Genomic DNA, 23,577 nt, shown 5'->3' with positions numbered 1-23,577 from the left:
AGGGGCTGCGGGGGCGGCGCGCTGCCCGCCCGCGGCGGTGCGCGGAGCGGAGGGATGTGACGCGCATGGCGGCGGCGCTCCCCCTGCGCCGGCAGGGAGGCGGCCCCGCGCCGGGCGCCGCCTGCCCGGCCGCGGCGTGACCGGGGCTGAGCGCTGCGCGGGGTGAGCGGGGCTCCGGCGGTGACAGCGCCTCGCGGCGCGGTGCCCGGCGCGGAGGCGGCGCTGTGGGCCGGCGGTGCCGGGGCGCTCCGCGGCGGAGTCCCGCGCCGCGTTCCGTCCGGCCTGCGCGGGGCCCGGCGGGGCGATGTAGGGGACATGCCCTGACGGGACGACGAGCGGTCGGGGCGCCGCCTGCGAGGGCACAGCTGCGCCAGCGGAGCCGCCCGCGGCGGCCCGGCCGCGCCGGGCGAGGCCCCCGAGCGCCGCCGCTATGGCTGGGGCCGGGATCTGGACGAGCATCAAGTCCCTGCTAGGGAGGAGCGAGGACCCTCTGTTCCTGAACGACTCCAGTGCCTTCGACTTCTCGGACGAGGTGGGGGACGAGGACTTCCCCAGGTTTAACAAGCTGCGCGTGGTGGTGGCGGACGACGGCTCGGAGGCGGCCCCGGAGACGCCGGTGAACGGGGCGTCCCCGGCGCTGCCGTCCGACGACGAGTCCCTGCTGGAGCGGGACATCGCCCTGCGCAGCGCCCGGGCCGGCCGGCCGGACCCCTGCAGCGGCTGCAGCAGCCGGCGGGAGCGCTCCAAGCAGAGGAAGGTGAAGAAGCGGCTGACGCTTGCTGCCCTCCTCTACCTCCTCTTCATGACGGGGGAGCTCATAGGTGAGTCGGGGCCTTTCTGTGCAGTCCCTCCGCACGGTGCCTCACAGCTTGTTAGGATGCTCTGGCCTTGGTTTTGAGTATTTACTGACAGAAACCATCAGTCCTTTAGAGAGAACAGAGTGATGAGCTGCACGTGCAGAGTGACTAAGGTCCACCTGTATTGTCCATGAAAGAATTTGAGACTTCCCTTACCTGATTCTCTCGTTAATTACTCGAAATGGCATAAAACATACAAATTTTTCTTTGTCTAATGGATTTTTATTTCTCCTTTTAAGTTTTTAAGGTGTTTTTCACAAAGGAGAAGCGGCATGAACAATTTCAATTGCAGTATTTTTTTAATCAACAGCCATAAAATCTTGTGTTTGTAGGAAGAGAAGAAGTGGAAAATACAGTTTCAAATGTGACATTTACCATAATAACGAAAGTAATACTGGGGGGTATTTGTTCTTATTCACCAGATACAGCAATACACACTATTGCTTCGAAGTGAAAAGTCCGGAGCTATCAAGGGTATTCCAGTGAAGACATCACTCCCCTGAGAACTTCTTGATGTCCTACTGTGCTCTGGACTAGCATGTGCTCCATGCAGACATAAATCATATGAGCACAGTCATTTAAAGTCATAGTTATTTTAACACTTCTTGCTACAGCATATAAAAATAACAAGCAGTTGCATTGAATTATTTGCAGTTTTTGTTTTGTTAGTCCTTCCAGAAGGATAGTGGGGTTTTATCTGAAAATGAGCTCCTGTATAAGCACCTGATTGTTGGTCAGAAGAATGAACCTATTGCTCAAGTTTTTATTGCTCCCTCCTAACGGCTGTGCTGTGCAGGACGAGGAGAACCTGTGCATTATACACCAGTCTGTACTGAACAACTGTGCTTTATCAAATAGGTTATAGCAGCACAGACTTGAAATAAAATGTGAGTGTCCCTGAGATGCTTAGATTAGCTATTAAATGTTGTGTGTGTGCCATTGTCTAGTAATTTTTACAAAGTTCAGTATTTATCTTTTAATCTCTGTTCACTTACTGTGTCCCGTTACTATCTGTATTTTGGATGCATCCATGCCATGCAGTGCAAGTGTCCCCTGTGTGTGACTCAGCCTCCTGAAAAATGCTTTAGTGCTCTCATCCACTGTGCCCTGATTTGGAGTTGTGGGGAGCACTACACGGTGCCAGTCCATTGATACGTATGTTGAGCCAGGTCTCTCCATAGCAATTAATTGCTTTTAAATTTCAACATTCAAGTCTGAATCAGAGCTAATCAGATTAATTACTTGCCATAGTTCAAACACACACACATACACACATGCACACAAAGCAAATAATAAAAACTTTCTGGAAGTGAAGAACAGTAACATGGGACCTACATCCTCCTCCTGACCTCTGCAAATTGAGTCAATTGAGTACTCGTGTGAAGTGAGCTCGTGCTCTTGGATGCTTTTGCTAGGAGAACTGTGAATTGTGCTTTTAAGACAAACTTGTGCAGGATGGATAGGGAACAAAATAATTGCTAGAGGATAACTAGTGCAGTTTGTCCCACAGATATAGGGAAAAAAGAAAACCTTAGAAGAAATGTTCTGTTTTTCAGAGAGACCAGATATTGACTGTGTCTGCACCAGTTTTATCTGGGGCCTTATTTCAGGAATGTGGGTTAATGGAAAAAAGTGGTTTTGCCTTTCAGCATGTCTCAGTGTGTGGCTGGTCATTAATAACATGGCCACAATTCATCAGCTTATTATGGCTAAGGCACTATGTGTCAAACCTGTTGTGGGGATTTGGCTGAATGCCACCATTTGCCCCCTGGCTCCATGTTTTTTCTCTGGCTGAGATTTTATTTCAGCATGAACTCAGGTAAGTTGGATAAGCAATAGTGTTGTATTTTAGGCTTAGACATCTGTTAACATGAGAGGGATGTTAGTTGATTGCATTTGTATCAGAGTTCTGATGTACACTGAATTTAGTTCATCTGAAGGGCCTCTGACTGAATAATGTCTGAGCTGTTGGCAGGTTGATGCTCAAGTCTCTTGGGAGCATTTCTGTTTGGGGCTTTGGATCAGATTCATACTGTTGGAGACCTCTCCATAGCTAGTGCAGGGAGAGCTCTAGAAATGATGGATGTTGAAACCAAAAATACTCTGATCACTGTCATGTCATCTGTTGTTCTTCCCATACAGTCAGGACTTGAGCAGGCTGCATTTGTCTGTACAGTGTTAGTGCTGTACTGTGGACTCGTCCTCCTCAGGTGTGGCTGTGCCATTTCCAGCCATGTTTCGTACTTTGGGCACAGAATCAGAGAGCACTGAGGGCCAGACCCATCAAATATTCAGCCATCCATCTTCCACAGAGAATAAATAGAGAGTTTGGATATCTCTAATTCTGTGGATCTCGACCTGAATGACTTGTCACAGGGCAAGTAATTATCAGCAATAAAGTAATTAGAAATATAGCCTCCAAGTCCTGGATCAGTGCCCCACATGTTTAATTTATTTCACTCCAGCCCTGTACTGTGTTGTCTTTGGTTGATTTCAGATTTCCAAACTTTATTAATTGATCTGAAGCTCAGGTATTTGGGAAACTCTGATCATACAGGATATTTTAACTGACTTCTGTGATCTTTGACAGATTTGAGTTTCTGAGAAAAAGGCAGAAGACTCTATCAGACAATTAATTTTTTCAGTAAAAATCTTTCTGGTGCCTGTTACCAATATCAAGATGAAGGAAATCTTGTTTCAGCAGCTTTTTTTGTGAAATCTTGATTGGCATATTTTTTTCCAAACTCATTACTCCAGCCTATCTCAGAGTTTGCTGTTTAATTTGATGAACAGTCAGGTAACAAGTTACACTTTGGGGAAACCATTGTGCATCAAGAAATGAAAAACATATTGCAAGTCCTAGTTTGCTTTTCTGACAGGGTTTTGATGTTTTCAGCTATGTTTAGAGATTTCTAATTGATCATCCATGAGGAGAACTGCTGTCCTTCATGGGTCACTGAAAATAGTGGTGAGCCATCAAGCTGTCTATTTGTAAAGGTTATAGTTGTCTTTTTTTCCCAACTTGCCAATTGTATTTAAACCACCCCTAGGCAGTACCTTTAACCAAGTGATGAACTGATACCTTTAGAAACAGAGAACCTTTGATTTCAGGATTTAGTAAATGGCAATTATGTTTTCTTAATCCACATGCTGCATTATGTTTAGCTTCAGTATTTGAATTCCTTCCTTATAATTTTATTTTGAAAGTCTTTAAAAGTGAGAGGCCAGCTGAAATGGAATTGACTCTTCTTGGACTGAAGAGATTCTCAAAATAACATGTATGAATCAATATATATACTGTAAATAATGATATATGTAAACTGCTGAACTAAATGTCCTTACATATAAATTATTGCTTCCTCTCTGTTGACTATAAAAGAGGCTGAGTTGCACTTTCTAAATAATTTCTTTTTAAATTATGGGAGAACACAAATTCATTCAGAAAGAAAAGGCGTAACTCATTTTACTCAAAAAGCCACTGAATTACTAAATCTTAAAAACTCATTGTTTTTGAGCTGCGATGGCCTTTTGGAGAATTTCAGCCTCAGAAGAATTTGACATAGAAAGTTCTGAACAACTGAAGAAAGGGAATGGAGGAAAGGAGGTGTTTGAAATGTGGTGCATTTGGTACTGCAGTACTGCTGTGCTCCTTGCTTGGCTGGGGAGCAGGGAGTAGCTTTGTCTGCAGGTGTGTACATAAGAACCCCCTCCACACACACACAGGGTTTATGACCAGTCCTAAAAGCAACCAGCCAGTTGTGAATTCCCCTTTGCTATTTCCTCTGGTCAGCCTCTTCACTAAGACAATTATAATTGTACACAAAGATTTCTTGATTTGAAATGTTAGTTGGAGCCTGAAGCCTGCCAAATGGCACACCAGCTGCACACTGCTCTCAGTACAATTTACAGGCTGCATGGCAATCTCAAGGTAAAAAGAGAAACCAAATCATAGCTGAGCTGACGCTGAAGATGTGATCTTTTCTGAGATAATGGGCTTACCTTCAAGCATATGGAAGACAACCTAGCCTGTCCTTGATTCCCCTTTGTGTAAGGGACACTTAAGTGAGTGGTGCATAGTTTTAATCTCTCACTCATCCAACAGTACTAGCAATAGCACTAGCAATTGAACTGGAAAAAGATATTAACCTTTGATCTCAGATTATTTGTCTCAATGCAGCTCATTATTACAAGAAAAAAATATGGTAATAAATAACAAAGAAAAATGCTGTACAAGTGAAGGTCATTGTCTGCCAGAACTTACATGCTCCTGCCAGGATGGGGAATAATTAAGGTTAAAAGATAATCTAATAAAAATAAAAAGGAGACAGGGAAAATTTCCTGGTCATCAAATCTTTGGAGTTCTGTACCTGTTCTGTAATGTCAGAGTGTTTAACAGATGTAGTTTAACAAAAGAATCAGTTGATTAAACACGTGCAGTAATACGTAGAGAAAAGATACAAAACTGTTTTGGACCCGGTCTTGCAAACATTATGATGCAAATAGTCTCTGTTAGAATAACAGGAGTGAATCCTTTCTATGTTACTCTTAATAGAAAGCACACTTGACTGCACTTTTAACTATGGTAGCTTTAAATTATGGCATGGCATTTTGCTTGTAATGGCAAATCCCTCTCCATGTTTAGTGAGTACAAGAAGGGCTCTCATATACTTATTGCACTGTTCTGAAAAAAAAAATAACTGTAAGCTACGCAAGAGGATATTATGTAAAATAATCAAAAATGTCATGTGTCCTGACTTTTCCTGTTATGTTTTCAGGTGGCTATGTTGCTAACAGTCTAGCAATTATGACAGATGCACTTCACATGCTAACTGACCTTAGTGGTATTATTTTGACCCTCCTCGCTCTCTGGCTGTCTGCAAAATCTCCGACAAAGAGGTTCACTTTTGGATTTCATCGCTTAGGTATGGAGCTATCAGATTTTGCTATTAAAGAGTATTTTAAGCAACTCTTACAGTTAAGCAACTCTTTACAGTTGTAAAGAGCACCTAAATCTAGAAGAACAGGTAGCTAGAAAGAAAGTAGCAACAAACCTAAGAGTTGCTGTAACTGACTGTCAATGTCCTTTCACTGGCCATTGGGAATAAACTTCATAGGTTATATTACCACAAGGGAATAGCTTAAAAAAACAACAAAAAAAAATTTGGCCAAAAGTTTAATGGCAGAATTTCATTCACTGGGAGCAGGGTAAGTCTCTCCATCTCTGTGGAACTGGCACTTGGCAGATTCAGAGTTAAATTCTGAATGCTTGATTCATCTTCCCTCTTGAAGAGGAAGGCTGGGCAATTGAATTCATGATGGCATTGGTGCAGGAGCTGTGCATGTCAGCCCGTTGTTCACAATAGATTATTGCCAGTGCTCAGGATTTACAAAATCTTGTTGACTTCAGCAGAATTGTGATACTGAAAAAAGGTCCTATTCAATGTGAAAAATTACATTTTAATCCACAACTAAGAAGTTATGTAGAACATATTATTAGAGAGCTCTGCCCTGCCAGAAGTCCTTTAAATCAGTATTCTTCTTGCATTCCCCAAACCACAGAAACTGAGGTCAAAATGCCCCATGGTTTGCAAAATACAGCAAGTTATTTAACCTCTGTCCAGTTTAGGTGTCTCTAAAAAGAAATATAAACAGAATTATGGACTATCCCTTGGAAGAATATTTTCAGGATTTATTACTTCATGTTTGGAAATGTAACGATGATAAAAGGTGTTTTCATTTGGTTGCTAACTGGATATAATATACAGCTGCAGGTCTGTAGACATTTTAGCAGAAACTTCTAAGTATCTTTTTCATGAAATAGATGATTTCTAGTGTCCCAGTTTTCTACCTGTTTTCTGTAACACTCTACAGCGTGTGCTTTTCAAGGAATTTATTCTTGTGTAGTCACTATTTGCAATTCTTATTTTGGCTGCTAAAACAGCAGTAGAATTCAAAAACTCCATCACTCCTTGTCATTTGTCATCAGTTAGTCACTAGTGCATGAATGCATAACTCTGTACACTAGCTAAGCTCTTTGGGGCTCTAGCAAGAAAGCATTAGCAATGCCAGCATTTCCCATTACAAACTTTTCTCTCATGAAGTTTTAATTTTGTGACGGGAGCTCCTCCGATACTGAAACCTGACCTTACAGGTATGCCCCTGGCATTTGCTCATACTCTCCATAAGGATGTTTGTTAGCATTTATACATACTTAAACCCTATTTCAAAATAATTTGGGTAGTTTATGTGTCTTTGTAACTGTTCTAAAACCAAATAGCACATACCTTGAACATGCCATGGCCTACCTTAAAACAGGAGTTTGTCTTAGGAAAAAGAAACTAACTTAACCATTAAAATCTTACTCAGTTCTGTAAATTTTCACTGACTTTTCAATTAATTTGAAAGAAGAAAACCCTGAGGACTCCTGCCACCTCATTTTCTATATATTTTTTTTCTTTCCAGTTTATTGCCAGGAAAAATACTAGTCAAATACTAGCCAGACTGATCCAGTGGTGGTCCATGTGCCAGATGTGACCCATAAAATTAGTCTGTTCTGACCTTCTCCCTAGGAGCAGCTGCAGGGAGCAGCCTCTCAGTTCTGCAACAATTGCTCCTCCTTTTCTGCTCCCACTGCCAGGAGGTGGTGAAAGACTAGAACAGATTGTGGAGTGTCCTCAGTTGGAAATACATGGAACCCACCTGGAAGCAGCCCTGAGCAACCCACTGTAGCTGATCCTCCTTTGAGCAGGACTACACAGTTTCCAGGGGTTCCTTTTTACTTCAACCATCCTGCATGAGTAGCAGCAGTGCAGCTCTCTGGAGGAGGAGGAGAGCCTGGGGCTGGGGAGAAGAGTTTCTCTGTTGCAGGAAGGAAGAGGAGGCAAGTCAAGGCCTTGCCAGGGACCTCCGAAATACAGAAGATGGGATGGTTCAAAATTACTACATACAGTATTTTTAAAAATCACATTTGTGAAATTTATTTGCCTGATTTTAGGCACCCAGTCTGAATGCTGTGGCCTGAGGGCTCAGTTTCACACATCAGTGAGTGCTGGCAGTGGAACAAAGCAGTTTCTAGGGTATATCCTCATTGTAACACATTTTTCCAAGTAACCTATATATAAGAAGCTTTTCAGCAAATAATATTAGCAAATCAAACATGTCAGGATGTTAAATGTAGGGTACAGATTGGGCATCTGTCACAGAAAAAGATGTGGAGCATTTGTTTAAAGCTGGGAATATGTGCAAGAACTTCTCATCACTGACCTACATTAAGTTTTAAGATCATCCATACAGTCAGTAGGAATGAAAATGTTCTAATGAACGACTTTTCTGGTACTTGTTATCATTTTTGTTTGCCAAATGATGAATTTTCAAACTTACTCCCATAAACATTGCTTTGTGAAAGCAACAGACCTGTCCAGTCAAAATCCAGAAGCAAGTTAGCACTAATTTTCATTTATTTGAATTCCCTTTGAATACATAAGTTCCATCTTCAGTTTTATTCCATTTTCAGTTGTGAAAAGGAAGCTGACAGATTCAGGAATGGGTTAGAAAAGTGAAGACAAAATAATGGAAATTGCAGTCATGTTGAAGAAGAATTAAGTTCTTGAAGCCAAAAATAGTTCAGTTTCACCAAGTGCAGATACCTTCTTTTCAGCAAGACACTGAGCAGATTTAAGCATAGATATGGAACCTGGCACTCGTCCATTGCTGCAGAGACAATGTTAGTAATGACAGAATCAGACAGTCCACTGAGACTGTGCACAGTTCATTTCACAAGAAGTGAAAGATCTCAGCACAAATCTACAATGCTGACATGACAGTGACTGTGGAAGAAACTGCAAGGATAACACTGGTTTCCATTACAGAAAACATGGGTTGAGATTGTAAAAGCACACTATATTATTTCTCTGGTAAATGCTAATATGCTATGGCTTCACAAGTTTTTTTAAAAAGCATTCTGCAAAACCTAAGCAATGTATTGTGTATTTTTAAGACTGTTGCCCTGAAAAATCTGCCAGCTTCATAAAGATAACTTCCATTTCTGTGGATATTTCCAGAATTTTCAAGTTGCTCTGAAATCATCTCAGATTATGACAGTTGCCTTTCAGAGCCTTGTTACTGCCTGGTAATGCTGTTCCTCACCTAGGCATTGATACACTACCCAGCAGCTGAATGTGTTGGTGTGAGTTCCTTCTCCCATAATGATGTTAATAATTCAGTGCACAGATCAACTGATTTTGGTGACATTAAAGTGCTGATAAAGCTGCATGGGTTTTTTTTTTGTTTGTTTTTTTTTTCTGTAATACTCAATAAACAAAACACTTTTGTGTTAGAAAAGATATCTGCAGTAGCCCAAGTTGTACTGTGGGCTGACAGATTCAAAGCAGAGGAAGAAGAGAGGCAATTCTCAGATGAGTGTTCTTAGAGCTATGGTATAGCCAAAGGGAGAATTTTGCCCTTACTGGGGAATAAATCAGGGCAACATGTGTGGAACTAGAGGGAAGAACAACCATTACAATTCCAAGTAAATTAATTCCACCTCTGATCTTTGAGTTTACAGAGGAAGGCTGAGATCCCAGTGATCCATCTGGCAAGTGACAGTAATGAGCATTATGCATAATGATTACAGATTACTCAGGCATGGCTGCAGATTTCCATGCAATACAATGGAGCGAGCATTAAGGTTTTCCCAGGGCTTTTTATAAAGCCCTATATTAACTTGCTTATAACTGAGACAGTCTTTAACTGGGCTAATGTCTTCTCTGCCAGCTGTGTTGCCTTTTTTTTTTTTAAAGTTTCAGCTGCTGCAGGGTGATAAGTTTTCAGAATATGAAGCTAGAGGGTAGAAGTATATTTATGATAAAATCAATCTAGTGGTCCATTTGGAAATACCTGTTTTCTTTATAGTAGGACCTTAAAATGGTAGTGTGGACTTATCCATCTCAGGTCTGTGTGTTATTACCACAAAATTTCATGACTTGGGCACTGAGGCAGCACAAAAGTCCTGACCTATGAAATACTCAGCCCTGTTTACCTCCCATCTGAACAGCAGGAACCTCGTAGAGAACTGTAATCACTTGCCACAGATGTAAATGGCAGCAGAATGTACAAGACACAGAAATACTAGTTTTTATTAGTTTTCAAATTTTTATCTTTATTTAGATATACATTTCCTTTTGAAAGTCCCTGCTGATCAGATAAAATTCCTATGCCAAAATAATGGTCATAAAGCTCTTACTTTTGTGAAATAATAATATTTGGTAAGTATAACAGTACCTATGTTAGAACAGCATATCACAGCAGTACAGAAACTTACATTAAGCAAGCCTTTGTAGCTGAAGTCTGCCTCAGATAACATTTATGAACACATATGTCAGGGAGCTTAAGAGTATCGTGTGATGAGTTTGTACTGTTTGATTTCTTTATCTTTTTATAATTTTTTCTCTATTCTAAATACAAAAGGATATATAAAAATAATTTCTAACCCATCTTAATACTCTGGACACTTAAAATCAAGTTTTCCCTTATTTGTGGGTAGGCTAGTAGTGTTTGAGATCACCTATCCTCCTCATCCTTGGACAGGGCCTTTGGCTGTGACTTCTCAGGCAAATGTTCTGGATTATCTGAAGAAGTCAGGATCATCACCTGTGCAGAACTTTTCAGAGAAAACATAATTTGAGGTATATACTGATGACAGGTATGTGTGAAGGAGTAGATTAGAGCAAACTCAGTTGGTGAATCCTATTTTAAAAGTTTTATTTGTCACACAACATGTTACTTTATATTAGGTATATATGGATAAAGTAGTTAAAACAAGGCCCAGTCCACAGTCTAATTTGGAAATAGAAATGGATCTGAGACACATTTTTAGAATGTTTTTTCCTTTCTGTTTGCAGAAGTACTGTCAGCCATCATTAGTGTACTGCTGGTCTATATCCTTATGGCATTCCTCTTGTATGAGGCTGTTCAGAGAACTATCCATATGGACTATGAAATAAATGGTGATATCATGCTCATCACGGCAGCCGTCGGTGTTGCAGTTAACTTAATGTAAGATCTCTCTCCATTAACATTCATAAATGTATTTCTCAATAAGATGCCAATTCATTCATGGTCTGTAACTTTGTCACGGGATGTAATTTTGCTGGACCTCTTAATTTTTGTAAATAAGACAAGAAACTACACTGACTATTATTATTTCTTCAATTATTTGGTTTAAAATATAAAAAACCCAACAAATCCTCCTCATCCAACAAACCCTAAAGCCTGTTTCTCGAAGCATTTCTCTTCTTTCACTTTCAGAATGGGGTTTTTGCTGAATCAATCTGGCCACCTTCACTCCCACTCCCATTCCCACCCTCACTCTCATGTACCTCAGCCAAACTCTCCAAACACAGCACAGGGCAGCAGCCATGGACACAGCAGCCTGGCTGTGAGAGCAGCATTTGTGCATGCCCTGGGGGACCTGGTACAGAGCATCGGGGTGCTCGTGGCTGCCTACATCATCCGCTTTAAGGTAGGGAAGGCACAGGGAATTCTTGGCATTTCAGCTCCTGTGATTAAAGTAACAAAGGGGCCTGGTTTTATAAGTTATTAAAAATACCTTTTAAATGATATTTTACAATAAGCTGAATACATCATGCAGAATAAGCCAAAACTGTCTCCACTGTGTATATTTTAACTATTTTAAAAAAATAATGAATCTTGGAACTAGGAGTAACTGTGTTTTCTGAGTCATATTTTTGTAAGTCATCTTTGTTTTCATACAACCTTTGACATTGTGAAATTTCCCTTTGCAGCCAGAATACAAGATTGCTGATCCTATATGTACATATGTATTTTCCATACTGGTGGTTTTTACAACAATTCGAATTCTGTGTGACACGGGAGTTATTATTCTGGAAGGTAAGATCTGTGCCCAATCTGCACTACTTTACATGGAAAATACCAGTTTTCTTGACATCATGATCCCCATCTCTCTTTGGATTGTACCTGGAGACCTATCTGTCTTGGTCCTGCTTTAGTCTGGTGGTTCTTTATGGCTCCTCTAAATTGCAGCATTTTTTAGGTGTCTTTGACTGTGGCCAGAACAACATACGTCCTATGTCTGCACACTCTTTACCATCAGAAGATGTAGAAGTGAAATGTACAGAACTTTCTTGTGTGTCTGCAGTGACTCTGAGCTAAATCAAGTGAATATTTGCCCAGACTCAATTCTTCACCCTCACTTTTATTATTTGTACAGTTAAAGTGAATGTGAATGCAGATAAAGGGAGGCACCAAGCATAGGCAAATGGCTGGACATGTGGTTCATGCCTGGCCTGTCTTCCCCTTCCCCATAAGTGCCTTTGTATTACTTGTGGGTATCTACTGTTCCCATAGAGGAAGCTGCAAGTTAGGAGTGGTGTAAAATACTGGAAAAAAAAGGGGAAGAAAAAGCAGAACATGGGCTGAAGGATCTTACATAGAGGACATAGTGTGTCGTAGTGTGACATAGAGGAAAACATGTCAGCAACATCCTTGGCTTTATCACAGCTTACATGCCAACTATTACTGCTCCATCCAGTACTATTACATTATAAAGTGAAAATGTTAGGGCTGGGAGAAAAATCCTAGGTTTTAACTGCACATTCCTAACTGTCTCGTGAATTATCATTGACTTTACTTTTATTATGTTATGAGGTTAAATCAGAAACCTCAGAATATTTCATCAAGTGCTTTTGCTGTCACTTAAGGTTAAAAAAATCCAACAAAGTAGTTCACTGAGAAGGCAAAAATTGCGAAATTTGCTGAAGACCTCTTAGTTACCTCCAAGGCAATAGATTTAGCTGAAGAAAACAGATAAGACAAACTAAAAAGTATCGTATTCCAGATACTTTGAGTTGTAGCTGTTTGCATACAGATACTGGTATTCCAGTTGTCATAAAAATGTCCAAATTAATGATGTCATTAAAAGTGATGATATGTGGGCTTTATGCATGCTAAGGAACTTTTTCAACTCAAATTCAGGATCTCCAGAGAGTGGACTTGCATTTATACTGGAAACTGCTGCTGCAACATCAAGACCCTTGAAGTTGTATCATCTTTTGGTATTAACTTCAGTTTCCTCATTATACTAAGAATGCTAAATTAAAAAATTAAATAGCTATCCAAGACAAGCAATGAGATTCTAACTTTTAATATAGATTTATAAGGCAGAATGGAAGCCCATCACAAGTGTGATGTAGATATGAGAATTTATGTCCATTTTTCCTGGGAAAAAGAAAGCTGTACAAATACCAGACAGTCAGTTAGTTATTTATAAGCTAAATAATTTTTGATGGTCTCCACTAGAAGGAAAATTTTGTTTCATGTGAGACAGTCCTAGACACTGAACTTTCAAAAGAGATAGTACTGGAACTAAAGTAATTTAAGAGACAGTAAGGTGCTGTGTTCAGAGAAGTCATGCAAAAAGTCTGAAGAAATTTGAGAAGGAAGAACTGATAGTATATTAAGCTGAACTCATAGTATACATAAACTCCATAAAACTAGAAGATAAGCAATAAAAGCTCCTGTAGAATCAAAACTACTCAGAGAGAGTTTATTCAGTACTTGTATTAGTTTTTGAGCCATGGTGATCATCTAAAATTTTGATTTTCCCCCCTTGGACAGATAAAGGATGGTGGTGGTAAATGAGAGATGTGCTGCTGAAAATACCAAAAGGACTTGACTTCTGATTTGCAGAGATGACACACTGTAAAACACAGTCCTCTGTGTTGACCACTGCACATTGATTACTGTAACATGTCCTGTGAACTTGTACCAAGTACCTGAAGAGCAGTTTCAGAGACAGGCCCTAGCATTTTTTAAAAACAGATTTTAACCTTAAAGTCTGGCCTAAGCAGTTACTAGGGGTTAGAAGCTACAGTAAAATTGTCAACAAAAGTACATCATTGCAAAGGATCTAATGTTGGCTGTTGCCAGAGTGTGGATTCTGGAAAGGACAGATTCCAGTTGAGACAGCTCTGCAATTCCTGAACAACTAATGTATCCGTACTGGACTTAACAGGCCCATTTCCATATTATTTCCTGTTGATAACATGGAAGTTACTAATCAATTCCAGCTGCACAAATTCTAATTTTTTTGACATTGAGATCTGTTGTGACATTTTAAAGGCTACTGAGACTTTGCAGAAGACAGAATTTTGTCTCATGTTTGGTATCACAGGAGTTCCAAGGCACTTAAATGTGGATCGCATCAAGGAAGATTTGATGAAAATTGAAGATGTTTATTCTATAGAAGATTTAAATGTTTGGTCTCTCACTGCAGGAAAAACAACTGCCATAGTCCACTTGCAACTAGGTAAGCTTCTGGATAGCATAATTCTAAATTAAATCCAAATTTAGAAAAAACCCCACCATTTCCTCTTCATATTGTTATTTAAGTTGAATCAAGAAATATCATTTTGGGGAAAGAAAACCTACCAACTCAGGTTTTGCACAGCAAGGAATAGAACACCTTGGCCAAGAAAGACATGGTGTAAATTAAAATTGTGCGAATAAAATATATTCATACCAAAATGTCCATTGCAGGTTCATTGGCTGCAGGAAAAGAAAAACAGAAGGAAGAAACACAAAATTTCTCCTCAGAAATTTTCTGACATGTTTAGGGAAAGAAAGGGTGAAGTTCTAATGTGGAATGATCTAACATATGAAAAATAAATGTTTTGCCAAAACATGTGGTGATTCAGATATCTAACTGTGCTATGAGTATCAGTTCTTAGTAATAAAGCTCATGTTTTTGGGGGGAAAGTGTCAGACACACACAGGCTTCTATCAGGAGAGGTGTAAAATGATAGAGTACACAGTGACCACAAGAACAATGTTAAATTAATGAATGAGTATGAGCAAAAATTATTCTCAGGGGTGACCTTTGATAAGTTTGAGAACATTTGCATTGCCCAGGTTTCTTGAGGAGTGAAATAATGAATTATTTTCTTAATTTTGCAGTTCCTGGTAGTTCATCTAAATGGGAGGATGTTCAGTCCAAGGCCCGACAACTGCTGCTGAACACGTTTGGAATGTACAAATGCTCTGTCCAGCTTCAGAGTTACAAACAGGAAATGAGCAAAACCTGTGCGAGTTGTCAGAGTTCCAGTGCCTAATTTCATATGTTTTGGGAACTGCTGCCTTATTCTTTACTTTGTGTAGTCAAAGACTGAGAGCAATAAACGCAAAATGAAAATTATCCAATAGTAAACATTAATATGTGAATTTGTACCATGGGACATGCAGCAAGGAGAACCGGTGCTGCAAAACGTGCAGTGGTTGCCCTACGGAACACGTATTTCACTCTCTCTGTCATACTGGTTTATTCAATTTATTGATTTTGAGACAAAGCCGTTTTTGGGTTATTGTTTACAAACTGGAACGTGGCTCTGCAGATACCTCACAAACTACAGTCCAATATTGTCCTTTAATCATTACATACCACAGAGTACCTGCACTGCAAACAGAGCATCAGGTATTCAGTATTTCAGTCAAAAGTCTAAAGCTGATCATACCAGGGTTGCACAGTATATCATGATCTCCAAATTCATTATTCAGTGTTTTTGCAATAGCAATTTTCATACAGTATCTCAAACTATTAACACATACATTAAGTTGAATTCTTGTGGAAACTGTCTTTTTGGAGACACTGCAAAATACAGAATTTACTGTACCCAAAACAGAAAATTAGCTTTAATCTGGGCATTCAGAGATCCAGAGAGGAAGATCCTTGCCCAGACTTCTGGTATTTAACTAGAGACCCAACACTGGACCCAAAGTGTTTTAAGTGATCAGTTATCTTTAATGTATTTTAGAATAGGATTTATACATTAGAAACAGGTTATTTATTTTACAAAGTTTTGACTTGTAAGATGAATTTATTATTAATAATCTTGAATGTCTAAACTATCATTTGATTCATGTTAAAATGCCAGTTGATTAGCATGCATTCTAATTGTAATTAATAAATGTCCTGTAATTGATCATTTTTCCATTATTTTTTTTGTTTTACAAGAGAAGTCAAATGACAGAAGTGATATTTGACATGGAAATAGTCTCAAATGCAATCTACAGATATCTGCAGATATGAGCATCCAACAGAAAAGTGGGGAACAGAAGTTTTAGAGATGCACAACTCCATCCATCACAATCTCTGACCTTTTCATCTTTGCTTTGAGCACAGCATGGCAGCATCCTGACAGGAATGCCACTGTGATAGCAGTTCCCACTACTTAGCTTATGAGTAAAGCAAAATTCAAGCAAGCTCAGTAACCTAATGGTGTTGGACAACAATATATTAACAACCTACAGCAGCAGAAAGGCTCTTTTGTATTTACAGAGAGGAGGCCACCTGAAAAGACTATTCATCTGGACAGCTCAGAGTCCACAAAGTGAAACTGTTTGGCTTCATTGTGGATCCCCTGTATTTTGAACGTACACAAGCCCAGATTTAACTTGCTTCTGATGTCATGGCATTGAAGAAGCTAAAGGCAGCAAGAACATGACCTACAAAGTTCAGAAGATGGCTTCACATTTTTGGCTTCAAATATTTTTTGTTTACTCTGTACTTTCATCTTACGCAGAATTTTCACTGACATGAAAAGTAGTTCTCTGTGTGGATCAGAAAGGAAAACTTTTGCCCAGTTATGGTTATTGTGATATTCAACTGTGAATACTTCAGCTATTGTCTGTTTTGAAATTCACTAGGGTTTCACATTTTCATCCGGCTGATTTGTATCTGCATTTGGTGGTAACAATTTTGGCTTCTTTTCTTCCCTTTTTGGAGGCAGAGATCACATGATGAATTTTATTGATGAAAGCTGACAGCACATTGTGAATTGGGACAAAGTGCACATAACACTGGATTGTGTTTGTATCTGTTTGGGCAAGAAATGGGAACACTTGTGTACAGTATGGGAGCACGTGCAGCTCAAAAGCAGCACTGTGCTCAGGAAGGTAATGCTGCAAAGCAAACACTGTCATTAATTAAGCCATATCACAGTTCATGAAAAATGTGCATCCCATCCTTACAAACTTACTGGTAAAACCCACAAACAACAGGTATTTTGCACATACTAATGCTCAAATGGGTTTTAATTAAATTGGGATTTACAGGTGATGTAATTAGATGTTGAAGTACAGTAGACATGTAATGTATTTGCAGTTTTTTAATAATTTACTATACATTTGTTTAATTGAAGAAAAAAGGTGTGTTGTTTTATTGTGGGTTTTAATAAATCGATTATTAAGCTTCACATTGTCTTATAAAGTATTTATTTGTATTTCTCTCATCTTCAAATTCTTACAGCAATCTAATTCTTAGGGCAGCTGTTTTGAAATGTCTGAACACTCAGCTTTAACTCAGTTTGCAGATACTATACATAGAATTAATTAATGCATTCTCTATGTTTAGTAAGAACGATGTAAGTCTTGTGATTTCACATGCAATAATTGCACTTTAGAAGGTATAAGCTGACAAAGTATGGTGGAGGATCACCATAAACAACTGGCAAAACATTCCTGAAACCCTACATTCACCCTTGAGGGGCCCTTGTTACCAAGGTCTGTAGACTGGAAGTTCAGAGAAAAAGCAACAGAAGACAAAATGACAATAAAGAATTAAAAAGTAAAAGAATCAGTAAGTTTTTATAGATACATCAAAATAATTTTCAGTATCAGTTTAGAGAAAAGGGGCATTATTATAAATAAGGTCTTGTGTTTTTCCAAGCCAGATTATTTCATGTGGCTAAGATAGTTTACACATTATTCTTTTCCTTCTAAAAATCCTCTGCTTGAAATGAAAATGCATATACTTGACAGGACTTCTGAGCAAAAGACTTCCAAGGTCTGGACAAGTTTCTACAACCAGTGTCCCTGGTTTCCAGAGCTGTGCTGGAATGCTCTTGCTGACTGAACAGATGAAGTCTCGAGAAAATTCTGCCACTTCTGAAAGTCCACACTGGAAGAAGGTTTTTCCTTTGTAAATCTGTGATTGTCACCCATCCATTTTTGAAGCACAGATACAGTTTTGATGACAACCTACTCATATGAGTCAATAAAACATTTTCATATAAGTAGACTGCAAGCCCTCACATCCCACTCTTGCCTTCTGAAGTGTTCTTATCCTAAGAAGAACATTATCAGAAACATATTTTGTTTCTGAATGTTTTCCTTGCTTGATTATATGGTTTAGTTTTTGTTTTTAATTGTGTTGACATTTAGTCTTTTCATTACCAGTAGCATTTATTTCTTCACCAGCAGAATTACCATTTAAAATGTCATACTTTAATCTGGTCTTCAATTATCTGACTACTGTACATATCTGCTATTTCTTGCAGAATCACTCCCAAGTGGCAAAATGACTCAGAAAAGCAGAAGGCTGGCATTTAAAAGTAATTTTCTGACATAAAACAAAAAACCCCAGAAGACACCCATTAAGCAATGAGTGGCAAGGATTTTGTTCAGGTATTTTGGTGGGATCTCATGAGGACACTGCACTGATGCTGCACAGGGCAGGGCTGTTAAAGCCTTATTTCTGTCTACAAATAACTAGAAGAGTGTAATAAACAAAGATGGGTAGTTGGGTAAAAGACATAGTACATACTGCAGCAGCTTCCAAGTCCAAGAAACTAATCCATTGCCAGAGAAGAAGTTCCCTTAGGATCTCAAGGGAAGGGGACAATGCCCTGAAAATACCCAGCTCGTTTCCCTGTCTCCAAAAGGGCATTGCCAAGGTCTTTTTTTTACTGGTTGCTCCAAACACATTCAGTTTTTTACAGGAGTGAGCACACATAACTCAAATGTCATGCTTCACCAGCTCTTTTGCATGATGCCACTGCTCTCAGCTTCTCTCTCTGTTTTCTTGCCATATTCTGTCCTCTCCACAGTTTCATTAATAATATCCAGCTCACACTCTGGGCACCTGCTGCTTACAGGGTCACCAGGAGCTTCCCTCACTGCACCAGGTGTGGGACATGCCCAAACAACGGTACTCTTCAAATACAGGCTTGCCTTGAATTGCTTGAATTACCTTTGAAGGTAATTTCTGCTTTGATCAATAGATTTTTTTTAAAAAAAGCTTTTGAACCAAGTTGCTAATTCACAGGAAAGCCCTATTCTGAAAGCCTCTAGATTCTCTTTCTACTATTAAAAAAACCCCAAAAACATATATCCTCCACATTCCCCACCCTAAATTCCTTTTCCAGTTTCACCCTCTTCTCCCCTCTATACAAATAGTGCTGGGCAGTGACAGTCTCTGTGCTCTGGAGCTGGCAAATCCCCTGCTGTTCTACTCTTACTCCATTTTCCACAGCTGAATGCCCTAGGAAGGACCCTACATGTTCTTTCATTCTCTGAAATACCTGACACAACTTTGGAAGCTACTAGAATAAATATGGATCCTTTACATTTACTGTTTTGCAGCCACCACAGCAATGTGCTGTTAAAACACACACGTAGCTGTCTTCTGTGTGTACAGCTGTAAAATTATATCCTCGTTACTGTATTTGCTCTTTTGAGTATTTTTGCTCTTTTATCTCTATTTTCCTTTTCTACATTGTTTTCTCTCAGTATTGCACAGTTTGAAAATGACTGGTTCTCAAAATGCAGGATAAAATAACTGCTTTTATTACAGCTATGAAGCATTTGAACATTTTATGGCATCAGTTTGTGTAGGGGAAAAAAAAGGCATTTCATAAGCAAAAGTATAATTTTATCCTTAAGATGACTGCTTCACGATTGCCTTATTATTATACATGGTAATAAGAACATGAGGGTACATGAAATCAGTCAGTCCTGTCTGTCCAGAGTGTGTTTTGCATTGTTTTACATAGTAAACTAAGTATTGATACACACATGGATTTTTAGTTCAGCTGATGAATAAACAAAAGGACCCAGATGGCAAGCAGACTACAAATTTGCTTTTATCACCAGTGCATTAAGAGTGCACAAGTCCCTGCGATCTTTCTATTTCTTTTTCCCAAAACACACACAAAGAAATTATTTAATAAATCACTAAATTGATGAAACGTGAACTTATAGAACCAGTTACCTAAGTCTAGTGTCTGGCCTTTTAATTGTATAACAGAAATTTTGAGAAAAACACTGTAAACAAACATTATCATAGTTAAGATGATACTCCATATTTCAACGGAGCATACAATAATTCTGCACTTTTTTTACAGATTTCTCGTGTCCCTGTTTCCACGCCCCTGTGAGAACAAGTCTGACAAACCTGTAGGACAAAGATTCCTCACCTGGGAGCCCTCTAGTCCGCTCCCGGCTTTCCCAGACGATGGCGCAGCGCTCCCAGCCTTAACAACCAGTTGAGTGCCGAGGAGAGCCGCGGACACTTCCCGCTGGCAAGGGAGTGTATTTTATTACACAATCTAGATATGTCTTATTAGTAAGTAAAGAAACAACAACACAACTCCAAAACACACCCCCACCCTAAAATAAACCCTCACAAACACTCTTATTTTTTCCTAAAAAAAATCCCCCAATATACAGGGGATTTAACTTTTTAATGGATGCAATAAGGAAAAGCACAAACCTAGTACAGAGTGGCTAATCAATTACTGAGAAGGAGTTTAGACACTTCTTCAAGGCATATATGGGTAAATGCCATGGAATTCATGCTCCAGTCCTTTCCTCCAGTTACAAACATCTAAGAAAAAATATCATATGAATAGAAACTAGTTAAGGCTACAGATATCTGAAATTAGAACAGATTCTATTCATTAATGTAAACAAGGTGAGTTATCACACAAGCTCTTGGTTTCTGTGAAAATAAGTATTCCTTCTTTGGGGTACTGAATTGATGTTTCCAGGACAACAGATGCTTCCATCTGAAACATTCCTGACTGTGCTTTTCTTCTGAAGAATCAGAGGACACTTTCAATCAAAAACATTAACCCAGGGGAACAATTTCGTTTCAAACTAGGCAGGTACAATTATAAATGGAGAATATTGTTGTGGTTTTGCTGCAATTGCTAGTATAGGTGTTTTTGAATTCAGGGAAACAGACTTCAGAGAGAGAAAAATACAGATGAGGGAGGCTGATGAACTCAGACCCACAGCATCCTTCCAGTAAAGTCTTCTTTCATTTCTTGAAGCTATTAAGCAATTCTGTATTTTCTAAGCTACTGCAGAAGAGACACACTTTAAACTGGAAACAGAAATTGCCCAACCAGTTGCACACTGGTTTCTTTCAATTTGCTTGAAATAGAACCTAGATGGAAAAAATGAGGGTGGTTTTCAAGCAACCTGCTTTCCTCAACTTGCCACAGAGCAAAGTTCAAGTCATATAATAGAAAATTCAAAGGAAGGTAACTGTCTGCTTATCAGATGCTAAAGGTTCATGGGCAGTTAGCTGTAAATGAAGGTATGTTTTAGATACACTCACTTGTGAACAGCTATGCAGGACATCTCATTACATTAGCTCTATTAACTGTCTTTGTAAAGCAGCAATGAAAGCAGAATATTTTTCTTCCACAGACTTATTACATCTGAGATTGCTCTGAGGAGAGGATCAAGAGAAGAGCTAGTTCCTAATTTTAGCTGTCAGAGCTAGAAGGAAGCTGCTCAGAGACTTGGAGTAATAACAAAATTAAACCCTATTAATCAGCCCACCACCTGCTATGGCTAAGTTGGGGTATTCATACTGCAGGGTTGTTTGCTTGGCTTTTTAAAAATTTTTATTTTAAGAGTTCATATTTTGTTTATGATACAAGGTGTGTTTGTGTACAAAAAAAGGAAGAAGGGAAGAAAACATAAAGCCAGGTCATGTGGGTAATGCAGACAGCAACTGGGAAACATTAGACTCCATTACACTACCATACAACCAAGTATGGAACATACTACTGCACCTGCAGCAAATTGTGGTGAACAGAAATGAAGTCAATACCAATTTCCTTTACACACTGCAGCATTAATTGATTTGTTGTGCAGTTCAACTGAGACATCCGATGGTTTTAGAGTCACTTTTCTCCTAAACAAGGTATGTTTTACCTTTCTAGCCCACACCAAGAACTTTCATTGCTCTACAAAAAACAGAATAAATGAGTGTTGCCCCCATCTCCTTCTTTGTTGGGTTGCCATACTTTATCTGTTTAGTGAAGAAGAAAAAAGCCCAGTGGCTAAAGAACTTCACTTAGCTTTTGCTTTTTGAAGCTGATTAGACTTCGTTTCAACAAATGTACTGTAGCTACAGCAATACCCTGTGCTGTATCATTCCTTAAGGAATGCAGGTTATACCTGTGGCACTGCTAGCCAGACAACTGTGAGGATTTCTAGAAGCAGATAGGAAGATCAAACACTTTGGTTCTTTATTGAGGGAATCCATCTATGACTTTGGTGGCAATTTTGTTATTGCAGAGGGTGTACACCTGTGCCCTTTACACCTACTGAGAAGCGACACTCTCAACAGTATATCCTCAAACAAAAACTTCCCTGTAACACCCTGTTTTGTGTAGTGAAACACTTCCTCTATGAACTAATAAAAATACAGGAACTTGAGCAGAGACATGCCCAGTTCTTAAATATTTTAATTTTTCTTAAGAAGAGAAAGAATTTTCAAAAAACACATACTAGTACATATACACAACCACTGCAATCTTTATAGTATTAATTCCATTAATTCCATGCATCCTCCCTGAAATCGGTATAAAACATTCACCTAACTTCAAACTAATGTCCTTTCATCTACTTTGTAAAACATGCTACTGTAACATGGAAATTATGGCCAAGAGTTTGGCAAGAAGAAAATTATCAGAACTGCAAGACATTGTGAATAGGATTGTGCTGTGGATTTCTGCTTTAGGGTGTAAGGTGCACAGTGCAGTCTTGAAGACGAATTAATTTTTTCTGACCATAGCATGTTTCATTCAATGCATTTGCCAAGAGGAAAAATAAACACAGTAATGACAGCATAATGCTAACATATTTAACAATGCTAACAGCACGGGCAGCGCAGTGCTAACAGTCTTCAAAAAACATTTAGGCTTTACTGAATTATAAAAGAAATCACAGCAGAAGGGAAAGATGAATCATTAAAAGAAACAGTTAACAGCTTCAATTAAAAAAATCACATTTCCCCTTGTTTTAGTGTAGTGAATTGGTGATTTATTAGCAGTAGATGACTTTGCTTTTCTTAGGCAAACTGATAAGATTTTTTTGTTACTATCAGGGATCAGGACTTTCTGCATTTACTTCCTTGTTTGTACAGCAGCAGATAAAGGATAGTGTTTATTAGTTACCTGCCTATTGGAAATACATTTAATTCAATTAAAGAAGTGACACCCAACAAGAGATGAAGAATGTGATCGTTTTGCTAAAGTTGAAAGCTTAAACACATTTAATTACATGCAATAAGTTCTTTTCTTGTGTGGCTTTCTGACCTCTCAGGTAATACAGAACTTTGCAATGAAAAATTCACATAGCGTACAATACTGAAAGAGGAAGGGAAAGATCTCCAGCTTTTCACTAAAATTATGCTGTTGACAATCTCTGTTATGATCTAGTGGGGAGGTGAGTGTTCCTCATTTATATCTTACACTATGCACTAGTGCATTCTGAAGATAAAATATAGTTCTGTGCAAAAGGCTGATGCAGCCCTTGAGCCCAGAGTCTACCTCTGGAGTACCAGACCAGACTGGTCTCATGCCAAATACTGTAAAAATGAGTAAAATTA

General features: G+C 39.1%; 1 protein-coding gene across 6 annotated transcripts; it reads left to right on the top strand.

Moving 5' to 3' along the window:
- Positions 1–264: 264 nt before the first annotated feature.
- Positions 265–17,143, top strand: SLC30A4 (solute carrier family 30 member 4). 6 transcript variants are annotated; one of them, XR_009933587.1, is made up of 8 exons: positions 267–821; positions 5,633–5,779; positions 10,757–10,910; positions 11,163–11,376; positions 11,660–11,765; positions 14,068–14,202; positions 14,850–15,363; positions 15,904–17,143. XR_009933587.1 is itself a non-coding variant. In XM_062501237.1 (7 exons), exons 1-7 carry the CDS (start codon positions 431–433, stop codon positions 15,002–15,004), a joined length of 1,302 nt encoding a protein of 433 aa, XP_062357221.1. In that variant the 5' UTR covers positions 267–430; the 3' UTR covers positions 15,005–17,143. The 6 variants fall into 6 exon arrangements, 5 of the variants coding, with proteins under 5 accessions (XP_062357226.1, XP_062357225.1, XP_062357223.1 ...); XM_062501237.1 differs by having other exon boundaries at positions 14,850–17,143; XM_062501242.1 differs by lacking the exons at positions 14,068–14,202; positions 14,850–15,363; positions 15,904–17,143 and adding an exon at positions 14,016–14,059 and having other exon boundaries at positions 265–821.
- The last annotated feature ends 6,434 nt before the right edge of the window (positions 17,144–23,577 follow it).

The sequence above is a fragment of the Cinclus cinclus genome, chromosome 13 (genome assembly GCF_963662255.1).
Source record: "Cinclus cinclus chromosome 13, bCinCin1.1, whole genome shotgun sequence".
In the NCBI taxonomy this organism is placed as follows: domain Eukaryota; kingdom Metazoa; phylum Chordata; class Aves; order Passeriformes; family Cinclidae; genus Cinclus; species Cinclus cinclus.
The sequence above is the reverse complement of the archived record's forward strand: the minus strand, read 5'-3'. Positions and strand labels throughout refer to the sequence as shown.

Excerpts from the sequence above, each read along its gene's own strand:
- SLC30A4 (XM_062501237.1), top strand. The coding sequence starts at position 431 with ATGGCTGGGGCCGGGATCTGGACGAGCATCAAGTCCCTGCTAGGGAGG. Across the intron at positions 10,911-11,162 it reads GGTGTTGCAGTTAACTTAAT|AATGGGGTTTTTGCTGAATC; the intron begins GTAAGATCTCTC and ends TTTCACTTTCAG. Across the intron at positions 14,203-14,849 it reads CATAGTCCACTTGCAACTAG|TTCCTGGTAGTTCATCTAAA; the intron begins GTAAGCTTCTGG and ends TTAATTTTGCAG.